Source organism: Cyanistes caeruleus, chromosome 1, assembly GCF_971803275.1.
Source record: "Cyanistes caeruleus chromosome 1, bCyaCae1.hap1.1, whole genome shotgun sequence".
Taxonomy (NCBI): domain Eukaryota; kingdom Metazoa; phylum Chordata; class Aves; order Passeriformes; family Paridae; genus Cyanistes; species Cyanistes caeruleus.
In genome coordinates, this window is record NC_141701.1 from 33,068,542 (window position 1) to 33,091,991 (window position 23,450).

At 40.2% G+C, this 23,450-nt stretch overlaps 2 protein-coding genes across 4 annotated transcripts in view; both read left to right on the forward strand.

Annotated features, from left to right (window-relative positions):
• EYA1 (EYA transcriptional coactivator and phosphatase 1) overlaps positions 1-23,450 on the forward strand; it is a 162,110-nt gene that overhangs the window by 27,576 nt on the left and 111,084 nt on the right. The window lies entirely within an intron of this gene.
• Positions 16,541-22,641, forward strand: LOC147655420 (uncharacterized). Its single transcript, XM_086885382.1, has 4 exons — positions 16,541-16,729; positions 17,121-17,661; positions 17,798-18,253; positions 18,532-22,641. The coding sequence occupies exon 4, from the start codon at positions 18,904-18,906 to the stop codon at positions 21,961-21,963; it is 3,060 nt and encodes a 1,019-aa protein (XP_086741508.1). The 5' UTR covers positions 16,541-16,729; positions 17,121-17,661; positions 17,798-18,253; positions 18,532-18,903; the 3' UTR covers positions 21,964-22,641.

Genomic DNA, 23,450 nt, shown 5'->3' on the forward strand with positions numbered 1-23,450 from the left:
AATGTAGTAATTTCTCTTAAGGATTATTATTCTATATGACTTCTTCCGCTCTGTGAGTGCACACACTTTTTATCATGCTTATTATACAGTTTATGAAAAAGGGTATGCTTTGGAGCTTTTTAAATTCTAGAGCAATTGTTTTCTATAGCAGACAATGACCTTTTAAAATGCTAAGCATTTAATTTAAGTGACACTGTTCAATACTTTCACATTGCTTTGTTCTCATCCGGTCAGAGTACAGCGTGGGAATATTTTGCAATAACCCAAGTTATAGAATATATTTAGTATTTGTTTAGTATATTGAGTAGTTTAATGCAAAGCAGTACTGAGAGGCAAATGAAGAAAATGCCAGGATGAATACAGCAAATTTTAAATTTGTTCTTTAGCTGTTTTTAAGTTAGGACAAAGTTAGTAGTCTTACTTTTAGTCATCTGCTGTTGCTACTGTGTACAAATGATACTACGTGAACATAGGGCTACATGATGCAATTTTAATAGTAGCAAGAAACTATTATCTTGTAACTTGATGTTTTTTTGACCAATGCAAATTTTAGAATCACTATTTTTAAAATATAAATATAAAGGTAGTTGCCACATGTATTTCTCATATTTAATTTATATTTAACTGTGATTGCTCTATTAATCTTTGTTTCAAACATTAAATGCCTTCCTCGTGGCAGCTGTCCATTCACTAGTACCATGACTACTGGCATGTTAAGTTCAAAGTGGAATGTCTTGGAGAATGCAGATAATATATTTAGTTCCTGTCACCAGACAGCACAAGGCACCAGTGCGTCTCGTTCTCAGAAGAGAAAGCCAGATACTTTCTCTGCAATATTCCCCTTCAGTTAATATCATCTGGGTTGTTTTTTTTTAGCAGAAGTGGTAATCAAGTCTATCAGCGTGATCTTTTTTCTCTAATCTTTGTTGTTATGAATATCTAGAAGAAAGTTTTAAACAAAATAGTTTTAAAACCAGTGACAGAGAAAATATGTAGGAGATTATATGGGTTTTTTTTCCCCCAGTGCTTAAATATATTTGTGACAAAAAATAAGCTGGAGCTGGAGTGGATGCGGGAGAACTCTGGGTCTGAATGATCAGCCATTTTAAAACAAATTATAGAAGCTTATAGAAAAGAAAACTTTCCCAAGAGCATATTGAAAGGCCTAATCCATATTTCTAGAAAATTGCAGCTGTCAGGCCTTCTTTTATTACCCTAGCAAAATGCTGTGTTAGGTGCTACGAAGAAGTTTGGCCATGCATTTAGAAAATTAATAGCTTCCTTACGTCAGATGTGTTAAATAGAAACATGTCTGGTTGCACAGCCAATTGTCATATTTTGATGTTCCTACTGAAAGTTATTTTTTTCACTGTATAATTCATGTTTGATAATTAAGCTGTGAGGAAAGACTCATCTTCATGCACACAAAAAACATTTATAGGATGAGACCAACGATTGCTATGCCAGTCTTGCTGCATATAGTGTCAGGTGCTCCTGAGAGTGTGCCAGTCAATCACAGGGAATTCCAGTGTGGAACAACAAAGAATTGCAAATTTGCCACGAGGAAAAAATTGGTATTGACAAATTCATATGTATCCCAAATAAACTGTGTTCAGTTTGTCCAAAGAACAAATCAACAGCCAGTACAAGTATCTTACACTGATGCTTCGAGTTTCAGGAAGTTTCACTTTGTCCTAACAGGCTTTCCATCTTCCCAGTGCTTTCATCTAGCCATAGATTACTACTTGCATTAACAGCTTAAGCCTCAGGTTTTAGGAGTTTTATGGTTTCTTCAGACCATGTTATTATTAGCATATTGAAAACTGCACTACTCTTATGGTGATTGTTTTTCTTTTTGTGTGTAATTTCCCATGCTGAACCTGATGTTTATTGTCACTTACCTTGTCCTTGCACACCTTCAAGAAGAATCAGGTTCCATCTCCTTATTTTCCTACTAGGAAAAATAAAAAGCAGTAAGATTTCCTGACAACCCTCTCTCCTTCAGGCTGATCAAAATCAGTTCTCTCAGCCTATTCTCATATGGAATGTTCCCCCTAATTTTGATAGACTCCTGTCAGACCCTTTCCAGTGTCTTATACTGGGAAGGCTAACACTAGACACAGTAATTCAGATGCAGTCTTTTAAGTGTAAAATAGAGGGGGAGAAAAATGTCCTATGATTTGCTGCTTGCACTTTTGTTAATACAGCCCCACATTCTTTATCTTTCTTCACTTCTCATAGCTCATGTTCAAATGCTCTCATTTTTTTCTGTGAATCTGCACCCAGAAAGCTCCTGCCCTGTTTCATGGGGGGTGTTCTGTCCTGACACAGGACTGGGCATTTCCTTTTGTTGAACTCCATGAATTTCCTACAGACCCATATCTCCAGCCTATCAAAGTCCTTCTGATGAGCTGCAGCTTTTGCCCTACCCTACTATTCTGGGAGGGCAGGGCTGCAAGCTTGTAAACTTCACAGTCTAAAAACTTATTGACAATACACACCACCCCTCTCCCTGCTTGTTTGTAAAGATACCAAACATTATGGGCTGTATTATCAATTCCTGATAAGATGACACTGGCATCTATCTACCTGTCAGGTGGCCTTTACACGGCTGATCACAAACCTTCAAGCCCAAATGTTTAGCCAATTCTCCATCAGGTTTATCTTCTACACATTTGTCTGAATGGGTACTGTGAGAGGCTTGCAGACTTTTTTACACAGAGCCAGTTTCATTCTGCAAGCACTGAAGTCAGTTAAATGCAATTCGTCCTTGTTAAATCCATGCTGGCTTTTCGTTTCTATCTTCTTGTCTGTCCTGTGCCTAAAAATGGTTTCTGAAAGGATTTGTTCCATAATCTTCCTGGAGACTAAGGTTAGATTGACTGGCCTGTATTTTCCCAGAGTCTTCTTGCTCTTCTTGATGATAATTTTGCATTATTTTTTATAGTCTTACAGAGTTTCCTCCAATCCTTGTGACCTCTCAGATATGACATAATCATCACAACCTCTTCAGCGATTCTGCTTTTCTACCTTTATCCTTACACACTCATGCTGTGTCTCTCATACTCCTCATGAGTAACCTGTCCTTGCCTCCACCCTCTATGCTCTTCATTTTTGTGTTTAAGCTGAATCAAGAGTGTCTTTTTCATCCATGCTGGCTTTCTGTCTTTCCTGCTCAGATTCTGACTTGTTGGAAAGGACAGTGTTTTGGGGAGGTTGGTGTTGGGGGTGAACCATCTTTTCTGGGCCCATGGGGTCCTGCCAGCAGGTCCCACCTGCTCTTCTGAATGGTCAGATGAGGGAGTGGGGCTGTGCTGTGTTCCTGATCTCGTCCATCACTGTGCAGTACCCAATGCTTAGTCAGCCAACTCAGGAGGCTCCCTACAGCAATCTCCTTCCTGCCCTGCTGAAGGATTTGAGACATACTCCTTTCTCCCAAGATGAGAACAATTTTTCAATTTGTTGTCACTCTTATCCCTAAGCTTTAAAGGAAATAGCTTTAAATAAGCAGGCATTTGCCTAGAAATTGGCAATAATTAACAGTGACTTCCCATTTAAGCAAAAAAGAAATCAAACAGTAAAGCATGAGTGCAGATTGTGGATGTAAACCATGGCTGGTTAGGTTAGGAAATTGATCTAAGTGTGCTCTTTTCTTTTTTTTCTTCCCCTTTACAGAAGAATGCAAAGTAATTATTGTATTTTGAATGACTATTGTTCCTGTGTAATGCTTGTGGCATCAACACACCCTTGACTTCTGAAAGCCTGATAGAATTTTATCAATTCCTGAGGGAAGTTCTTGCTTTTGAATGACCAGCAATTTTCTGTCAGTTTATCTAATTGATAATGTTTATGCCTGTAACTGTACAGAACAGAAAACTGCTTTTGTGGCAACTTCTAAAAGCTGAAACTAGGCTACAAAATTTGATAACCACAAAAACTATTTAATGTAGCTAAATGCCAGGGCCCAAATATTTTCCCATTATGTAATGCACAAAACAAGTTCAATACCCACAACATTAAAACAATGCTTTTCCCTACTTCCTGGGATGCCTGCAGTTCCCTGCCTTTTATCTTGAGGATTTTTATAAGTACTCCATTTGTTTCCCTAGTCTGCAGGGAAGAACAGTAACCACTGAATTAGCAAATTTACTAATACAGTGACAAAAAGCTGTAACTCTTTGGTAACTGTCAGTGGACTTCTCTTTGCTCACATTGCAAGGTAAGTTATGATGAGGAGTACAATACTGAGTTGATGACTGAGACATGAAGCTGTATGTTGCAAAGACTGAGTTATGTGGATACAGGTGATAAAATGTTTGCAGTTTCTCTGCCTTTTCCACCTTATCCAGTTTATGATACTGAATGCTAAAGGCAACATGGTTAATTCTGAAATTGTTAAGGGGATACTTCAAGCACAATTACTGAAAGCTGGTTTAAATTCTATAGTCCCTTCTGACCTCCAGTCAGGTTTCTGTCAGCTAAACTGGTGCCCTGTTGGCCTTAAGCCTGGGGATATCCTTGACACAAAATGCTATTTGTGTTAAATTATAAAATCTTAGTTTTATGAAGTAGCTTGCATTATGTAGGGCTTAAACTCCATCTCAGATACTTCCCTTAAGGTCTTACATTTGCTGAAGCTGGATGTAAGGTTTCAAAATATCTTTATTTTCTAAAATATGCAAAAATAAAAATGGTAATAGTAGTAATAGGCCTGAAGTTTCATCTCTTCTTAAGGGGTAAGAATTAGACTTTCTCAGTGGTTTCTGGAATAGTTGTGGTAGCTGAAACTCCATCAAGCAACTCTAAGACCTTAATAAATGAGCAGGTTTAAAAAGACTACGTAAGTTACAAAAGGGTGTTAGTGATGGCTTTTTGGAAATATTATTATGCCAAAAAACTTTTTGCATCCCTTACAGTTGAGTTTCTTATTTATAAGATTTACACAAGTATTCCTGAAGGAAAAAATGAGGTGTGTAGTTGAATATTAATGCAGTTGTTTTCAGCTATGGTGAAGCTGCAGTTCAGCAGTATCCTTGATGAAGTATTTGATTTTTAAATTTTTGTTCCAGTGACTTGCCTTTTTCTGTAAAACACACATAAATAAAACATATATTTTGTTATATAAATACATATGTATGTTATATATTTTAGGTAAACTGGAAAGATGTTTAGAAAACTTCTCAGTAGTACTGTAAGTATAACTATCATCAGTAGAGAATGGATCTCAAGTTTGCATAAAATAAAAATTATCTATTAAAGAAAATTTTGTTTTAAAAATCAAATTTTTCAAACACTTATCCCTAATCACTTGCTTTAATTCCTTCTGAGTTATCTTTTCATCTCAGCAGAAACAAAGTGTTACAATCACAAAACCCCTCGAAGTTAGTACATTGCATCTCCCAGAAGGAGACTTATAAACGGAACTTTTACACTTAACTTTTCTGGGTATCTGATTGAAAAAACTTACTGAAGATACTCTGCTAGTTCCAAGACTTGTTTTTAAGGTAGTTGACATTTCTGAACGCCAGCCAAGGTGAAGATTAGGCAGATCGTTTGTCACCCTGCTTGATTTTGCTTGATTTTTGATTGTGAGCTTTCAGGTTTTACAGGGAAGATCTTCATTATCAACCAAGTGTAAGTGAAAAATTTCGGTGTTGCTGTAGATAGTCCTATGAACAAACAGTGCTTTGTAGACCTTGTTTTTCTATTAACTATTATTATTAGTTTGTCATAATAATATGAACTCCATACACTGAATATGTTCAGTGTGGTGTCTAAGGCTCTAATCACAGACTGTGTATTCCTAGGTGAATTAAGGAATACATAGTTATTTTTAATGATTGGAACTTAATGCAAATATCATGAGAGAAACTATGATCTTGTTGAAATCAGCAAGAGGATTACCATTGATTTCAGAGGGATGAGCCTCCCAATTTTTCTTGCAAGTGTCATTTTTATTTACTTTAGATAATTCCATGACCCAAATTCTTTTTTTATATATATGGCAGTTTCTACCAGTTGATAATTACTTTGTAGTGGATTAATCTATTAGTCTGTTGTGCATTTGAAAGATTATTATTTTAAATTCTATCAGATTAGGAGTAGACCTTTGGTGAAATTTATGAAGCTCAGTTTTCAGTAGCTGTCTCCTGTGTGGATTTCCTATTATCTAAAATCTGACTGAGGTTATGAGGCAGACTTTCCATTTATGGGGAAGGATCTCTCTTCCACTTAGGTGTTTCTGTCCCCTAGCACTGTAGAAGCTGTCCTTTGTCTATCAGATTCAAATGTTACCAAGCAAAGAATGACAAACACATGGCCTGCATGACAGTAAAATACTTGGTGTTTTTTCTTTTTATGTGAAGATGGATTTTTGTTTGCTGTGGAATTGAAAAAAAAAAATCAAAATGAGAAAACATAGTAAGTTTTAACATATAACTCTTAATGTAATAACCTCTCTCTCATGGAAGTATAAAATATAAATGATAGGTATGTCAAAGTAAACCTTTAAGCATCATCCTGTGTTGAAAATACACCTCTGAGTAAAAGAAAGTAAATTTCAACCAGCGTTCCATGGGATCTTTTTAAAGTTCAGATCACATATGTTAGAAGGAATCTTTGGATTTTTTACACAGTCTGGTTATGAAATCAATAACTTGGAAAACACATCTTGGGAAAGCAATTGCAAGTTATTTAAGAACCCAGAAGAAGTAAGATGGGGAGTGTGGAGCAGGAAGGTGTAATCTCCACTGTGTGACTTCTGTGTCCTACATGTTTTGCTGGGAACTCACATAGTACTTCTGTGTACCTGAATTACTGATGTAATGGCCAGCATTAATAGTAAGAAAGAAATCTATTGATGTCTACTCACTGGAAAGTGACTAATAACAGGACTTCTCATGATTAAGGGGGGGAAAATAAAAAAGAACAGGTCCTGGCCAACACAAAAGTGATGCAGAATCATAAAAAATTTGATATGTTTTAACGTTTCTTTCCCTTTTTGTTTTACTAACAGACTTTTAAGATTCATCTGCAACTGTAAGTCTTAAATAGTTAAAACTGGTTACACCTTATCCTGATATTTGTGAGCCATATTTTCTCTTGCAAGGTTCCATGTCTCATTATGTACAGCCCTGAAAATTGATGTACAACGTGATTGATTTTATTTGATAGGATTTGCTCTTTATAAACACTCTGTCTGTTATGTAGATAACAATGTCTAGGGGATTTAGATGAATGTGCCTGGAAGACAGTTTTAACCATCCTCTTTCAGATGAACCAGAGGGGACAGGCTGACTGTCTTGAGGAGCAGAAAATGTTTCTATTTCTAGTCAAGACACAGAAATTTAGAGGGATCAGTGACCTAATTAAAGAACATGAATTCTTCTAGTGTTGACGCCTAAAGTTCAAGTGTCCTTTTTATACAGGAAACTTGCCTGCCTGGCTGCTACACAAATATTAAAACAACTCTGTGTGAGACCAGGTTTTTTGAGTATCTGGTCTGCAGCACCATGAGACAGTAGCTAAATCTTTGCTATGCAAGACCTCCTTGTCAATCTCAAACCTAAACATAGTAACCAGTGTAATAGGATGTTTATTAGGGGAAACAAATAATTAATGTCTTGAGACAAGTGCCTAACAGAGACTACATTCCTCCTGCAAGTTGCTCTAAAATGACTACTGTATTTTCTTCCTGACTATATTCCTTTCAGGAAGAGACTCGGCATGCCTGCTAAAGTCATTTGTAGCCTTGTCTTCCATACAAATGAATGTCAAGGTTGAATAAGATAACTAATGAGTTGGACGACTTCATACTTGAACACCAGAAGAGATGTAGCTCCAAGTTTCCTTCCGCTAATCCTTGGTGGCTCACTCCTATTCTCATAACTTTTTCTCCCAGCAAACTTCTCCCTGTGTGTTTCTGGAAAAAAATACCTTATTGCGGGTTTATCCAAATCAAATCTACATTGTTACCACATTCACCTTGGGACAAAAGCCCTTGCAAGACAGGAATAAAATATAGAAACAGTGGTTTCCAATTGTTCTAAATCTACATTTTTATAACTAAATATTTAACTGTCTGAAATCTAACTAATAAATCGAAAGCTTTCAAAATCACAACCAGGAGGTATGCTGTACCTTATAGCACATGTTTTAAAAAGGAAATGACTGAATAAATTAAAACATAGGAAGACAATCTGAGTTACATAATAGCTATATGTATTAAATCATTCAGGAGAAGTTGCAGCTGAACTAACACTTTGTAAAAATGAACTCTCTGTGGTAGACTCTTCACTCACTGAACTTATTTAAAATGTAACAGAGATGAGAGAATGGTTGTACAAAATGGAAAATTGCTGCCATGGAAGAGATATGTTCTGATTTATTCCTTCCAGAGGAGAAGATGATGATTCAGTTACATACAAGAGAGAAGCAATTAACTGTATCTTTCAGTTTGAATCTGATGCTTATTTGAAATTACATTTAACCCCTAACAATTCTGTCCCTCTTATCTAAATGCTCATCTATAAAGGGAAGAAAGCATGATCTATTCATAGAGAAGACATTGTGGATGTAATTAGAAATTGTTTACAGTCTGCATAAATGCCAGGTCTAAATGCTTTCCCCATAAATGCTCATTTAAGCATCCCATTGATCATTTTTTTTCTCAAAATGTTTAATCATGTTTTCACTTTAAGTACATGACATAACTACAGCCCAGCTAAAATTAAAGTCTTAATAGCCTAATATGTAGTCCCTTACTGGGGCCCCCTTACAGACCAACCAACGTTATGAATTCAGATCTTACTGTTTTATCTAAATTAGAAGCCAATGAGCTGGAACACATAATTTAATTTTATGATGCACTGAAAGTATTTCAGTAAGTAGTCATACCAGACTGCTACAACACTCAATCTCAGAAGGGCACTTTACAGGTTGTCTGTATAATAGATTTTAAAGGACAAAAGCTATCTCTTATCAGAAAATGTAGAGACATTTTTTCATCTGGCAGAAGGGTAACTTTATTGTTTTCTAAATAACTTAGTTTGAAAAATACTTTGCCATATATCAGAGCAAAACACTCCAGTTAGTGCGTGGAAAATGAGCTCTCTTCCTTTCTTCCCTTCCTTTCTTCCCTTCCTTTCTTCTCTTTTTTTTTTTTCAAACAGGATATTTATCAGAGCTACTTTCTAGTAATCTTCCTTTTGTAGCTGCTATAAAAATATTAGCTTTTATTTTGTAAGAGAAAGAAACATGAACATATATCAAATTCCCTGTATTCATATGCTAAAAACATTTCATTTTTGCACTAGAACTTACAAGGAATTGTCCACCCATGCATCCTGGAAATTTTAATTCCCTTACCAAGATGGATGCAATTGGTAATTCTATAATGTATAAAACTTTTGCTGCAAAAATTACTTTAACTGAATTTGCTTATTTAGAAGAAATGCACAGCAAACAGTCATAGTAATTGGAAGGAGCCTATTGTATTTCCTGTTTTGCTTTCTAATCAGTAATTTAAATAATCAGAGTAATTTAAAATCAGTAATTTAAAATCAGAGATATCTTGCTGAGATTTCAGGGAAGAGCTTTACTGTGTGAGATGGCTTGAGTGGTTGCTCCATCTCTTCCTGGCTGTATGCTGCAGCTGGGGCAATGTCAGTGGAGGAGAGCACAAATTCTGTGTGTCCTGTATTTCCCAATGTCTTTGAAGAAGCAACCAAGTTGAATCCATTGCAATTAGGCTCGTGAGAATGTAGAAATGGCTGGACTGTGAATACTTAAGTTCATTTCATTCAACAGGGCTCCATATTTTAAACCAGAGATGGACAGTCTTCTTCATTGTAGGAGCCCCATCCTCAAATCCTGCCTGGGGTCCATTGCATACTCAGGAGAATCAAAGAGAGAAGGAGTGTGGTTTCCCAGTAAGAAGTAAAAGAAGAGTCCCTGCGCTCCATAGGGTTGATCTGCCTCGCTTCTGAGTCCCAAAGCTGCTGAGGGATGTCACCTTTAGCAAACTGGACTCTCCTGGCAATATGGATTACTTGGCAGCCCAACTGAAACCCCAGTTCTGCTTGCCTTTCTATTTAGCTTCACTGCGGGGAAATCCTTTGAACATCCACTTCTGTCTAGCACCACATCTTGGCCAGCCTTATCTGATTGCTTTAAGAATCTGAGTCAGCTTAAGCATTAACCTCAGGAGTAAATGGTCTCATTATAATCAGTGCAGCTACCAACAGGCTAAACTTATGGTTTGTGATTTAGGACCCTCCATTAACGGATGAATAGAGTGGATTCTAGTGGTTCCATATGTCCATTCATTTTTTATTTATTGAAGGGTACTGCACCAGGCACAGTTCAAACCAAGTGGCTTTACAACACATTATTATAATCTATTTGAGCTAGGAACACACAATATGTTGCAAGGTTAGACACAAGACTTCTTCATTTGAAAAACTACAGTTCATGTGGGAGTGAAGTGAAAACATGTTTATTGAATTTAGAACTCCTCTATGTTTCATTCAAGGATTGAAGATTATTTATTTTGCTAAATTTTCATAATTTTTTTTCTACTAAAGTCAGTGCTTGAAACTGGGACTTATTATTTTTAGAGTTGTGAAAGAGTTTTCTTTAGAGACACTTACCAGTAATAGGGCTGCTCTGTTATATAGAAATCCAAGGAGGATAAAGTCCATTCTTGGCTGATACAGTAATTTAAGTGGTAATGCTAAAAATGATACAAGACAACTCCTAATCTTGTTATCAATACTTGCTTTACCATTTACTTACAAAGAACATTTTTTATGTATATGTATATGTATATGTATATGTATATGTATATGTATATGTATATGTATATGTATATGTACATATTTGAGACCCATGTGAGACTAATTATCACTGATCTATGAATAAGAATAAAATAACCCTTTTAAAGCTTCTAATGGACGTTATTACGTTACATACCACCATAACATTTTAAATATGCTGGTTGTAAAATGATCAATCTTGATAGAAGCATTGATGAGAAATTCAAGAGATTGTTTCTGTTCATCACTGCCTCTGAAGCAGAATCAAACATCTTAATTACCAGTGTACCACTGGGACACTTATCTAACATGATGGTGGAGTTTGCTCTGTTCCCATTTCACAGAGGGTAATTCACTGCCTTTGTGGGAGACTTTTAGGAATCAGTAATGATGTAAGTCATATTCTCCTTCTCAATTTCAATTTTCTTTCTAGATCCACCAACCCTAGATCCACCAAACTCTGTTCTTTGAGTGATTCCTGATAGCTCATGTTTCCTCAACTTGATTGTTGCCTTTTGCAAGGTTCACCTGCTGGGGGGGATTACTTTGCATGTCACAACAGGATAAACACTTTCTTTTCACATATTGCTTAGATTTGATTTGTGATCTGCTCCAAAACCATTTCTCCATCACCACAACTTATCCAGTAGTGGCTTTCTTATATCTGTGCAGCTTCTTGTTTAAATGTTGTAGTCGTTTTGCATATTGAATATAATTTTAGCTGATGATAATTAGAAGAAATTAAAAATACACGCTCAGTTTTCTGACTTGCCATTTAGGGAATTCTAATAATTTTCAGTGAGAATCTTGAATTTCAACTTTTTCTTTTATTTCACTTGCCTTTTGTATTTTATCACTGTTGTTGAAATAAATATTCAATATGGTACAGCTTTACCACACCTACAGTGAAATCACTCAGTCTGCATTTGAAATGGCTAAGATTTATGTATTTTTTTCAGGGTCCTGTAACTATATTAACAGTCCCTTTTTACTGATTTTTTTAGTGGAAGAATTGGAAGGACATTTTTTTTTCTGATAATTTCTAGACATTGTTTGTTTGCTTGTTTTATTTTATTTTGACATCAGCTCAGGCATGAACTTTTTGCTTTGGTTATATTCCATATCAGGGCTTTCTTATACCATGTTCTTGCAGATATGCATTTGCATGTAACTAATGTGGCTGAGGTTGAGGTGGTGTACAGTTAAACATGTGTTTGCATCTTTCGAGAACTGAGTCTTTACTTTGAGGTCTCCAGGGAACCAAACCAGTCTGCTTTCCTCCCTGGAGAGTGTCTCATGCATTATAACAACAACAAATAATATGAGGAATGCATATATTTTCTTATTCCAGCATGTTATTCAAGTGCCTGCAGATTTCTTTGGCAAATACTTTCGTTGTCTGATGACCTTTCCATCATTAGTATGAATTTCCCTTCAAGGCAGGCATTTTTCAATCAACGGTAATTTGCATATAATTTATCAAGAGAAAAGAAAAGCAAAATAATTTTATTTAAAGATTTCCCTTTGTTTTAAGTGTCATTAGCAGTTCTGACTAATCAGATTTTTACAATCTCATCAGGCGCTTTTAGAAAATCTCTATGAACTCATCTAGAGGATGCATTTATTCCTAAGTGTCCTGTATTGCATTACAGCACAGTAACAAGTCACCAACTGCTACAGATGTTTATGTGAAATGCAATTAACACTCTGCCAATTTAGTTTTTATAGGGACACAATCAATTTTTATTCATTTTAAAGCTGGAATGCTTTCTTTTATTGTGTGCTGCCTCTCTGCTGATTATATAGCTAAACAAATTATTCTGTTTGTAGTAAATGGGAGTGTTTAGGCAGACAGTAATGTGCTATGGATCACATATAAGATAGGAAAGAAATATTTGGATTATGTAGAATTTTTAGGAACTAAGAGATGATTTAAATACATTTAAGTTAACTTTATTGTTTTAAAAAGTCACATAGAGAAATGTGATTGCTAGTATTTAAAGACAGTTATTTAATCCAAATCTTGGTTCTCTGATATGCTTATTGTCCACAGCTAGTGTGGCTTTCATAATTAGGGAAATAGGAAACTCAGTTTGTTCAGGGGCTTCTTTAACAATGACATTTGCTCAGGTACTTGACTTAGTTAAAGTATTTGCTGTGAACAGTGCTAAATTATTGTACAATAATCTTTGCTGCATAAAGACACCCAGACTAAGTGATATGCTCAGGGAACACGAGGATATTGTTGTAGGTAAGGGCTTTCAAAGAGTTGTGAATAATGGAGTTTTTTGGATGGTCCCTTTTGGGTAATATTTTTGGATATTACAGGTGATGTCAAGTCAAGTAAACAAAAAAGAAGACTGGAGGTGGCATGAGTGTAAGGTATTAGAAAAAATTTTGCTTAGAATGTTATCTTTTGTTTTTAGCAAAATTATTGCTGAAATTGGCTTATTCTCAAGCAAAAAACATTTTTTCTAGGTGTTGGTTCCATCCTAAATAAACACCACTTACCCTGGCTTTAGTGAGCACATGCAGAATCTGTAAAAATGGCTCTTCCTTACTTTAGCCACATGCCCATACTACTTCCTATTCCTTTCTTATGCAGTCATTTACTTTCCTCTGTGACTGTTGGGATATGTTGATCTGCTTTTAAGAAAGCTTTTCAAAGAGTTCCCCCTGCCTGTCCTGGGTGTGTCGAGCTGTATCACCAGGCTGGCCAGGGAGATGCTGAGCCAGGCTGTCCACAGGTCACCTGAAGGCAGCTCCTGCTGGGGAAGGCAGCAGTCGATGCCCTGGGCATTCCTGTTGTTTCACACTCCAGCAAACAGTCTCAGCACTGTCCTGCCAATACTGATGTCTCTTCCTGAGTGGATCCTCCTGATCACTCTTTTGTTCTCATGGTCAGTTCTAGTATTCATTCTTGGAGTGTTCCCACCTCTTGTTCTTTAATTCTCCAGCCCCTGGTCCTGCATTGCCTCTTACTGCCCTGCGTCCCTATCTCCTGTCCTTACTAATCCTCAGCTTTCTTCCTTCCTCTGCTCACGGGTCTTCCTCAGCCACAGAGCTTGTTTTCTCTCTCAGCTACTCCTCTTTCCCTGCATTTGAATCAACTTCTTTCTCTGTTGTTTGTAAACACAAGGCAGAGAATGAGGGGAAAGAAAGATCATTAAAAAGATAAATCCCATTCCTGACCTAATTTTTATGAGACAACCCCCAGAATTCCTCAAAGCATGCCAAGTGTGAACAGATTGGTCTATAAGACTGACTTGCTAAAATGTAATATGTTGTCAAGTCTCTCCCATAAGCTGCAGTTTTCCAAGGTTAACTATTTTTTATGAGATTCATAGTAAAGTTAATAATAGCTGCCCTGAAATGAATTTCATGTTCCTAATGTATTGCTCAACTTAAAAAAAAAATATAATTATTTTGAATATGGGTGGAATTACTTTCTTTCTTATGATTCTAAAAGTGGCTGAACACTTTTGCTTGACATTTTCTATCAATCAGCTTGATATTGGGAAGCTGTAAATTTGTTGTGGAATTTCAGAGAATACAGTAAGCATGTGCATCCTATGTGTGTTTAAAGCCCACATTTACATCCTGTGAATTTTTGCTGTGTGTTTCAGAGAGGTTTCAGTCTAACTCCAGATGTATGGGTGCTTTGAGGCAGTCTTGTCTTTTTATTTGCCTGTCAAGTGTTATGAATCCTTGTACTTTCATTAACCATACCAATGTTAATTTACTTAGGATTCAGTACCAGTATGTCGCTGAATTTTCCTGACCTCAAGCACTGAGACAGAAATTTAGCTTAAAGCACAGAAGTAGTTTTTTTAAATTTAAACTGTGACTATAAATAATGCACATTCCTTTGTGTAATTAAATAATTGATATTTCCCCTAAATTTATTTATAAACTATTGAAGTTAAAATTTTACAGCTAAGATTTCTATAAAATTAATCTAAGGACTTTATAGAGGACCACAACACAAATCTAGAGAAAGTATTTACAGTTTATATTAAACCCCTTTAATTTTGATCGATCATGTAAGGATGTTGATGTGTTTAGAGAAAATATACAAAGGTTTTGTTTTCTTTTTCCTATGTTTTTCACCTGATCTGGCTTTCTGTGACAAGTAACAAAGAATTAGCACCTTTGTTGCTGATACTAATAATTCTCAATGCAGAGTTTTCTGAGGCCTCCCTGCAGACAGCATGAAGGCTTCTTGTTCCACTTCTTAAAATTTATTAGTATTCAAGTTCAGTGAAGCCTAGATGAATAATTGCAGAAAATAAACACCCCTAGGAAGTATGAACAAGGTGAGCTGTGGAAGCTGCTCTTACACTGAAATCAGATGAGATCTGCATTTGGTTCTTTCGTGTTTCTCCTGCAATTTTTCAAGGGGAAATGGTACAATGACAATGACCATTTTTAGTAGCACCCTGAAATTTCCACAGAGTTAGGACACAAACTATTGTGAAGCAAGCAAAAAAAACCAAACAAAAAAAAGGCTGAAAATGACCAACCAGGACACTTTAATGAACACTTCAATGCACCTCAAATGAAAACCAGATGTTCTTTGTTAACTTCAGCAGTAAGCCTTCTGTTCCGATTGAGGAAATTGTACCTTCATATTTTTTTGTATGTTTAATAGATAATATGGCAGAGGTATGTTTCTGTACCTTTCTGAACCTTTATGGCATATTTAACATTGCTGATATAAATAACAACCCATGGCACCGGAGTTTTATCATTTGAACAGTACAGTTCTTTATTGAAGAAAGCCCTGTAACACAATTTGCTTAGCAAATGGAAAATATTTCCTCAAAATCACTATTGAAGAACTACAAAAAAGGATTATTTCCTTACCATTTCACCGCACCAGAAGGAATACTGCAAATAAAATGGTGCTGTAGATAGATTTGCAGCATAATTTTGATTTAAAAGATCATAAATACTATTTTTTAGCTGTCCATTCCCCGTGTTCTAGTGGGACTCCCTAGGTCTGGCAAATCAACCACTAACAGGAAACTGAAAATTCCTGGGAGAATGAATCACAAGTATTTATGTGCATGTGTGTATCTATATCAATACATACCTAGACATTCAGAAATATATAGCATTGCATATGGTCCTTGAACTTTAAAAGCATATTGGCTTGTAGAGCACCTACAGCTGCTAAGTCAGGTATTAAGTGCTTCAATTACCAATGTAAGCCTGCAATTCTACTGCAAACACAAATTCAAGGACACTGCTGGAGACTGACAATGTTAGATCTTGAGCCTTTAAGGAAAGGGTTTAATCAGGGATGTTCAGAACTGATTCTGGAAACCCATAGCATTTTATAAGTTCACCTCTTATTTCTCCAGGTCATCAGGTTGTTCTGCAGCACATGGTGTGTGGCCACCTGTCCTGGGTTGCAGTATATTCTATCACCATCCTCATGTACTGTTGAAACCAGGTGAGGCAGTGCTCCCTGCCTCCCCCCCCCCCCCCCCCCGGGGCTACCTTCTGTTAATGGGCCCATCAATGCCCTGCCCCATGACTCATAGATAACTTCCCCCTGTATTGTCCCCTGTTAATGGGCCCACCACTGCCTTGCTGCATGACTCAGAGATAACTTCCTCCTGGACTGTTTTCTGTTAATGGCTCATCAAGGCCTTATCTCATGACTCACCATCCCATTGTGAGATGCTCCTCCCCGAGGGAGGAGCCAAGCATTCCATACTGGATATAAGCTGAGAATTCGAACACCACAGCAGCCCTTACCTACGGGACTTCCAGAGGACAAGAGCTACTGCTGGACTTTCAGCTGAAGACCAGACCCCCTTTCTTCCAGAGGATCACGCTTCAACAAGACCACCTCATCTGGACGACTACCATCACCCTAACAGGGTTCCAGGCTGTATTCTGACTCTGTCAGTGTTTTTGATATTATTGCATTTATTCTTTTTATCATTTTCCTATTAAATTATAATTCTGACTTGCGATCTCTCACTGGTTTGATTTCAAACTAGTACATATTTTGGCGCCCAACGTGGGGCATTAACCTGAGAGAAAGTCAGAATTGCAATTTCATATTAACAGAAACCTATCCACCATGGTGGTTGGCTTGTCTATATGGGTACTGTATCTTGCTCTCTATATTTTCCCTCACATGGGGAACTACTTGCCTGTTGTATTGCTCCTGTTGAGACCAGGGAATGGTATGAGAATTGCTTTATTGGTTTATTATGCTTATGGCATGATAACCTGTGAGGCAATGAATACCATTCGGAATATATACTCAATTTTGTTTGCTTGTCCTAGTCTGGGCTGCTACATCTGGGACCTTCTCAACAATCGCACCCTGCCCTTGGTGGGAAGAGTGGAGAGTGGTTTCTTCCAGCCTTTCAGGTCAGGCACAGCAGTTTTTAAAAATATTGAGTTCTCTCTGGATGCCAAGGACAGCCTAGTCTTGCTGTTTTGTTTTCTCTGCATGGCCTGCACCATGTACACCATGCTTAGAAACAAAGCACTGTTTGGTGTGGTACAGCGTCTTCTTGAGGAGGAAGAGAAAAGAACCAAGAGCAGAGCAACAGCATCCATGACCACACAGACTGCCACAGAGGAGAAAGGAACCAAGAGCAAAGCCACAGCGTCCGTGTCTACGCAGACTGCCACAGAGGAGAAAGAAACCAAGAGCAAAGCAACAGCATCCGTGTCCACTCAGACTGCCACAGAGGAGAAAGGAACCAAGAGCAAAACAACAGCGTCCATGTCTACGCAGACTACCACAGAGGAGAAAGGAACCAAAAGGGCCATGAGCACCTCCACACAAACAGTCACCGAACCAGAGCAGCCTAAACCGGTAGAAGTTGCCCCCATTCAGAAAAAGAAATCAAAAAGCAAATCAGTCCGCATAGTGACTGATGAGGGTGAGGCAGGACCTTCACACGCAGCGGAGGAGACAGAACCAGAGATTATCACTCGCTCTCTATCCCTAGGTGAGCTGCGTGACCTGCGGAGGGAATTCACCCGCCAGACGAACGAGTCCATCCTAACCTGGCTGCTCCGCATCTGGGACGCTGCAGCAAACGACACCATCCTGGATGGAAGTGAGGCCAGGCAACTGGGATCGCTGTCCCGGGATGTGGTCATTGACCAGGGGATTGGGAGAACCCAAGAAACTCTCAGCCTCTGGAGGCGACTGCTGACAAGTGTAAGGGACAGATACCTCTGCAAAGAAGACCTCCAGGTGCACCAGGGAAAATGGAGCACAATGGAACAGGGTATCCGATGCCTGAGGGAGTTGGCTGTGCTGGAGATCATTTTTGCAGAAGATGAGAGATTTCCTAAGAGCCCAGATGGTGTCCAGTGCACGTCACAGATGTGGCTGAGATTTGCACGGCTTGGACCAGAGATGTACTCCCGTTACCTGGCAACACTGCAATGGAGGGAAGGTGAGGACAGGGTGGGTGTCCTGGCCAATAAACTAAGAATCTACGAAGACACTGTCACTGCCCCGTTTCGCACCCATGTCTCATCTGTGGAAACAAGGCTGGCTGAGCAAGTCCGGAGCTTGATTGAAGAGGGCCATCAGAAACTAAAAAAGGAACTTAAGGAAGAAATTTACCACGTCTCCCCAGAACCAACAAGAGTCTCTGCTATTAGGAGTAGGCATTCCCCAGCCAGGGAGAAAGGATACACTCCACGAGGTAACCTCTGGTTTTTTCTCCAGGAGCATGGAGAAGACATGAGGAAGTGGGATGGAAAACCCACCTCCTCCTTAGCAGCCCGGGTACGTGAACTAAAAAGAGGGACAACTACCACAAGGAGCTCATCTAGAGCCAGCGCCGCTCCGGTCTCTCGTGGCCAGAACATCAGAAGGTATAGAAATGATGATATGAGTGATCCTCTCGAAGGGACATCAAGAGCATATTCACCGGAGGAGAGCAACGTGCACCATGACCAGGATTAGAGGGTCCCTGCCTCTAGCCAGGTAGAGGAGAGGGACAACCGGATCTATTGGACAGTGTGGATCCGATGGCCTGGCACATCTGACCCACAAAGATATACGGCTTTGGTTGATACCGGCGCTCAATGCACTCTAATGCCATCAAGGTATGTGGGAGCGGAACCCATTTCTATTTCTGGGGTGACAGGGGGATCCCAGGAGCTCACGGTACTGGAAGCTGAAGTGAGTTTAACTGGGAATGAGTGGCAGAAACACCCCATCGTGACTGGTCCAGAGGCCCCATGCATCCTCGGCATAGATTACCTCAGGAACGGGTACTTCAAAGACCCAAAAGGTTATCGCTGGGCTTTTGGGATAGCTGCTCTAGAGACAGAAGGCATCAGACAACTGAGTACCTTGCCTGGTCTCTCAGACAACCCTTCTGCTGTGGGACTACTGAGAGTTGAAGAACAACAGGTACCAATTGCCAGAGCAACAGTGCACCGTCGGCAATACCGCACCGACAGAGACTCTGTGGTCCCCATCCATACGATGATTCGTGAGCTGGAGAGCCAAGGGGTGGTCAGCAAGGCTCGTTCACCCTTTAACAGCCCCATATGGCCAGTGCGTAAGTCCAGTGGAGAATGGAGACTGACGGTGGATTACCGTGGACTGAATGAAGTCACGCCACCACTGAGTGCAGCCGTACCAGACATGCTGGAGCTTCAGTATGAGCTGGAATCCAAGGCAGCAAAGTGGTACGCGACCATTGATATTGCAAATGCGTTTTTCTCCATTCCTCTGGCAGCAGAGTGCAGGCCTCAGTTTGCCTTCACCTGGAGGGGTGTGCAGTATACCTGGAACCGATTGCCCCAGGGGTGGAAGCACAGTCCTACTATCTGCCATGGACTGATCCAGACTGTGCTAGAAAAGGGTGAGGCTCCAGAACACCTGCAGTACATTGATGACATCATTGTGTGGGGGAACACGGCAGCAGAAGTATTTGAAAAGGGACAGAAGATCATCCAGATTCTCCTGAAGGCTGGTTTTGCCATCAAGAGGAGCAAAGTCAAGGGACCTGCCCGGGAGATCCAGTTCTTGGGGGTAAAGTGGCAAGATGGACGGCGTCAGATTCCCACTGAAGTCATCAATAAGATCACTGCGATGTCTCCACCGACCAACAAGAAGGAAACACAAGCTTTCCTAGGTGCCATAGGCTTTTGGAGAATGCACATTCCTGAATATAGCCAGATTGTGAGCCCTCTCTACCTGGTTACCCGCAAGAAGAACAATTTCCATTGGGGCCCTGAACAACAACAAGCTTTCGCCCAGATCAAGCAGGAAATCGCTCATGCGGTAGCCCTTGGTCCAGTCAGAACGGGGCCAGAAGTGAAAAACGTGCTCTACTCTGCAGCCGGGAACAATGGTCTGTCCTGGAGCCTTTGGCAGAAGGTGCCTGGTGAGACTCGGGGTCGACCACTGGGATTCTGGAGCCGAAGCTACAGAGGATCCGAGGCCAACTACACCCCAACAGAGAAGGAAATTTTGGCCACCTATGAAGGAGTCCAAGCTGCCTCAGAGGTCATTGGTACTGAAGCGCAGCTGCTTCTGGCACCCCGACTGCCGGTGCTGGGGTGGATGTTCAAGGGAAAGATTCCTTCCACGCATCATGCCACCGATGCTACTTGGAGCAAATGGATTGCCCTCATTACACAGCGTGCCCGTATTGGAAACCTGAACCGCCCTGGGATTCTGGAAATTATAACAAACTGGCCTGAAGGTGAGACTTTTGGATTATCTTCTGAAGAAGAGGAGCAAGTGACACGTGCTGAGGAAGCCCCACCATATAATGAGCTACCGGAGAGTGAAAGACGATATGCCCTCTTCACCGATGGTTCCTGCCGAATTGTAAGCACTAACCGGAAATGGAAAGCTGCTGTATGGAGCCCCACACGACGAGTTGCACAAGCTACCGAGGGAGAGGGTGGATCGAGTCAGGTCGCAGAACTTAAAGCTGTCCAGCTGGCTTTAGATATTGCTGAAAGAGAGAAGTGGCCGAGGCTCTATCTCTACACTGACTCCTGGATGGTAGCTAATGCTCTGTGGGGATGGCTGGATCGATGGAGAAAAGCCAACTGGCAGCGCAGAGGAAAACCCATCTGGGCCGCTGAGATTTGGCAGGACATCGCCGCTCGGGTGGAGAAGCTGATCGTGAAGGTTCGACACGTGGATGCTCATGTACCCAAAAGTCGGGCTAATGAAGAGCACCGTAACAATGAGCAGGTGGATCGAGCTGCCAAGGTGAAAATATCACAGGTGGATCTGGACTGGCAGCACAAGGGAGAATTATTTTTAGCTCGTTGGGCCCATGATGCCTCTGGTCATCAGGGACGAGATGCAACGTACCGATGGGCTCGTGAGCGAGGGGTGGACCTTACTATGGACAGCATCTCACAGGTTATCCACAACTGCGAGACCTGCGCTGCAATCAAACAGGCCAAGCGGGTAAAGCCTCTGTGGTACGGTGGAAGATGGTCCAAGTACAGGTATGGGGAAGCCTGGCAAATTGACTACATCACCCTTCCCCAAACCCGCCAAGGCAAGCGCTACGTGTTGACCATGGTGGAAGCAACCACTGGATGGCTGGAGACATACCCTGTGCCTCATGCTACTGCCCGGAACACCATCTTGGGCCTGGAAAAGCAAGTCCTTTGGAGACATGGCACCCCTGAGAGAATCGAGTCAGACAACGGGACGCATTTCAAGAACAGCCTCGTAAGTACTTGGGCCAGAGAACATGGAATTGAATGGATCTATCATATCCCTTATCATGCACCAGCTGCTGGGAAAGTTGAATGGTGCAATGGACTACTCAAGACTACCCTAAAAGCACTTGGTGGAGGAACCTTCAAAAATTGGGAAGTGAACTTAGCAAAGGCCACCTGGATGGTTAACACCAGAGGATCCATCAATCGAGCTGGTCCTGCCCAGTCTGAACCCTTGCACACGGTGGATGGAGATAAAGTCCCTGTGGTACACATGAGAGGTATGTTAGGAAAGACTGTTTGGATTAATCCCACCTCAAGCAAGAGCAAACCTATCCGTGGGATTGTCTTCGCTCAAGGACCTGGTTGCACTTGGTGGGTAATGCGGAAAGATGGAGAAACCCGATGTGTGCCACAAGGAGACCTCATTTTAAGTGAGAACTGTGTGTAAGGTTCCATTGTATATATATATATATATGTGTGTGTGTGTGTGGAGTTTAAGGAAGGTACTGATTTGGAATTATGTAGATGGTAATAGAATAAGGGGTGGATTATGTCCTGGGTTGCAGTATATTCTATCACCATCCTCATGTACTGTTGAAACCAGGTGAGGCAGTGCTCCCTGCCTCCCCCCCCCCCCCCCCCCGGGGCTACCTTCTGTTAATGGGCCCATCAATGCCCTGCCCCATGACTCATAGATAACTTCCCCCTGTATTGTCCCCTGTTAATGGGCCCACCACTGCCTTGCTGCATGACTCAGAGATAACTTCCTCCTGGACTGTTTTCTGTTAATGGCTCATCAAGGCCTTATCTCATGACTCACCATCCCATTGTGAGATGCTCCTCCCCGAGGGAGGAGCCAAGCATTCCATACTGGATATAAGCTGAGAATTCGAACACCACAGCAGCCCTTACCTACGGGACTTCCAGAGGACAAGAGCTACTGCTGGACTTTCAGCTGAAGACCAGACCCCCTTTCTTCCAGAGGATCACGCTTCAACAAGACCACCTCATCTGGACGACTACCATCACCCTAACAGGGTTCCAGGCTGTATTCTGACTCTGTCAGTGTTTTTGATATTATTGCATTTATTCTTTTTATCATTTTCCTATTAAATTATAATTCTGACTTGCGATCTCTCACTGGTTTGATTTCAAACTAGTACACCACCTAAATCCTTAGCAGGTAGTGAGGATCCTGTCCCTGCCCAGAAATGATACAGATAATTTTCCTGTACCATTTTCTGTTTCGTTGCCCATCAGGAAAAGTAAAACTAGAAGTACAGAGAGGTCATGGTGAAACTATCTGCTCTGTGTTTCATTGCTTGTTGGACTGTGTTAGTAAAGTACAAGGTGGGTTGCTGTTTGTTTGAGCTGGAGGTGAGGAATGGAGAAGAATAGTCAGCTTCTTGGAGCTGCCCCTCTCTACTATGTCTGAACATAGTTTTAGGATTATGTATATTGTACTATTTCATGAATTACTAATGTAATATGAATCATTACAATCTGCCAATCAAGGCCTACTGAATGGAAATGTACTGTAACATGCCAAGATCTACTGGGAGACAATTTAATTTATGGCTTATTGACTAAGGTCTGTTACCATTTTCTTTTGAGCTTTTAATACATGCTAAGTAAGGCTTTATCAAGACACTTGTTCTATAATAAGTGGTGTAGGAAATCTGAAAGACTGGCATGCAGTGGCTGAAGCTAAGCAATATACTAGAGCTACATGCTCTTGCTTTGTGAATTAATTCTTCTGTAATTAATATTTAATTATTTAGCCATCTATCTGTTTTAACAGTTAATAACTTAGGGTGTTAGGATTATAGGAAAATACAATTTAGCAGGCAATCCAGGAGGTCCCTCATTCATCCTCCTGCTCAAAGCAAGATCATCCATAAAGCCTGACCAAGTGACTCAGGGCTTTATCTAGTC

What these genes read in the sequence shown, in the direction of transcription:
- LOC147655420 (XM_086885382.1), top strand. Translation starts at nt 18,904, where the DNA reads ATGCCATCAAGGTATGTGGGAGCGGAACCCATTTCTATTTCTGGGGTG.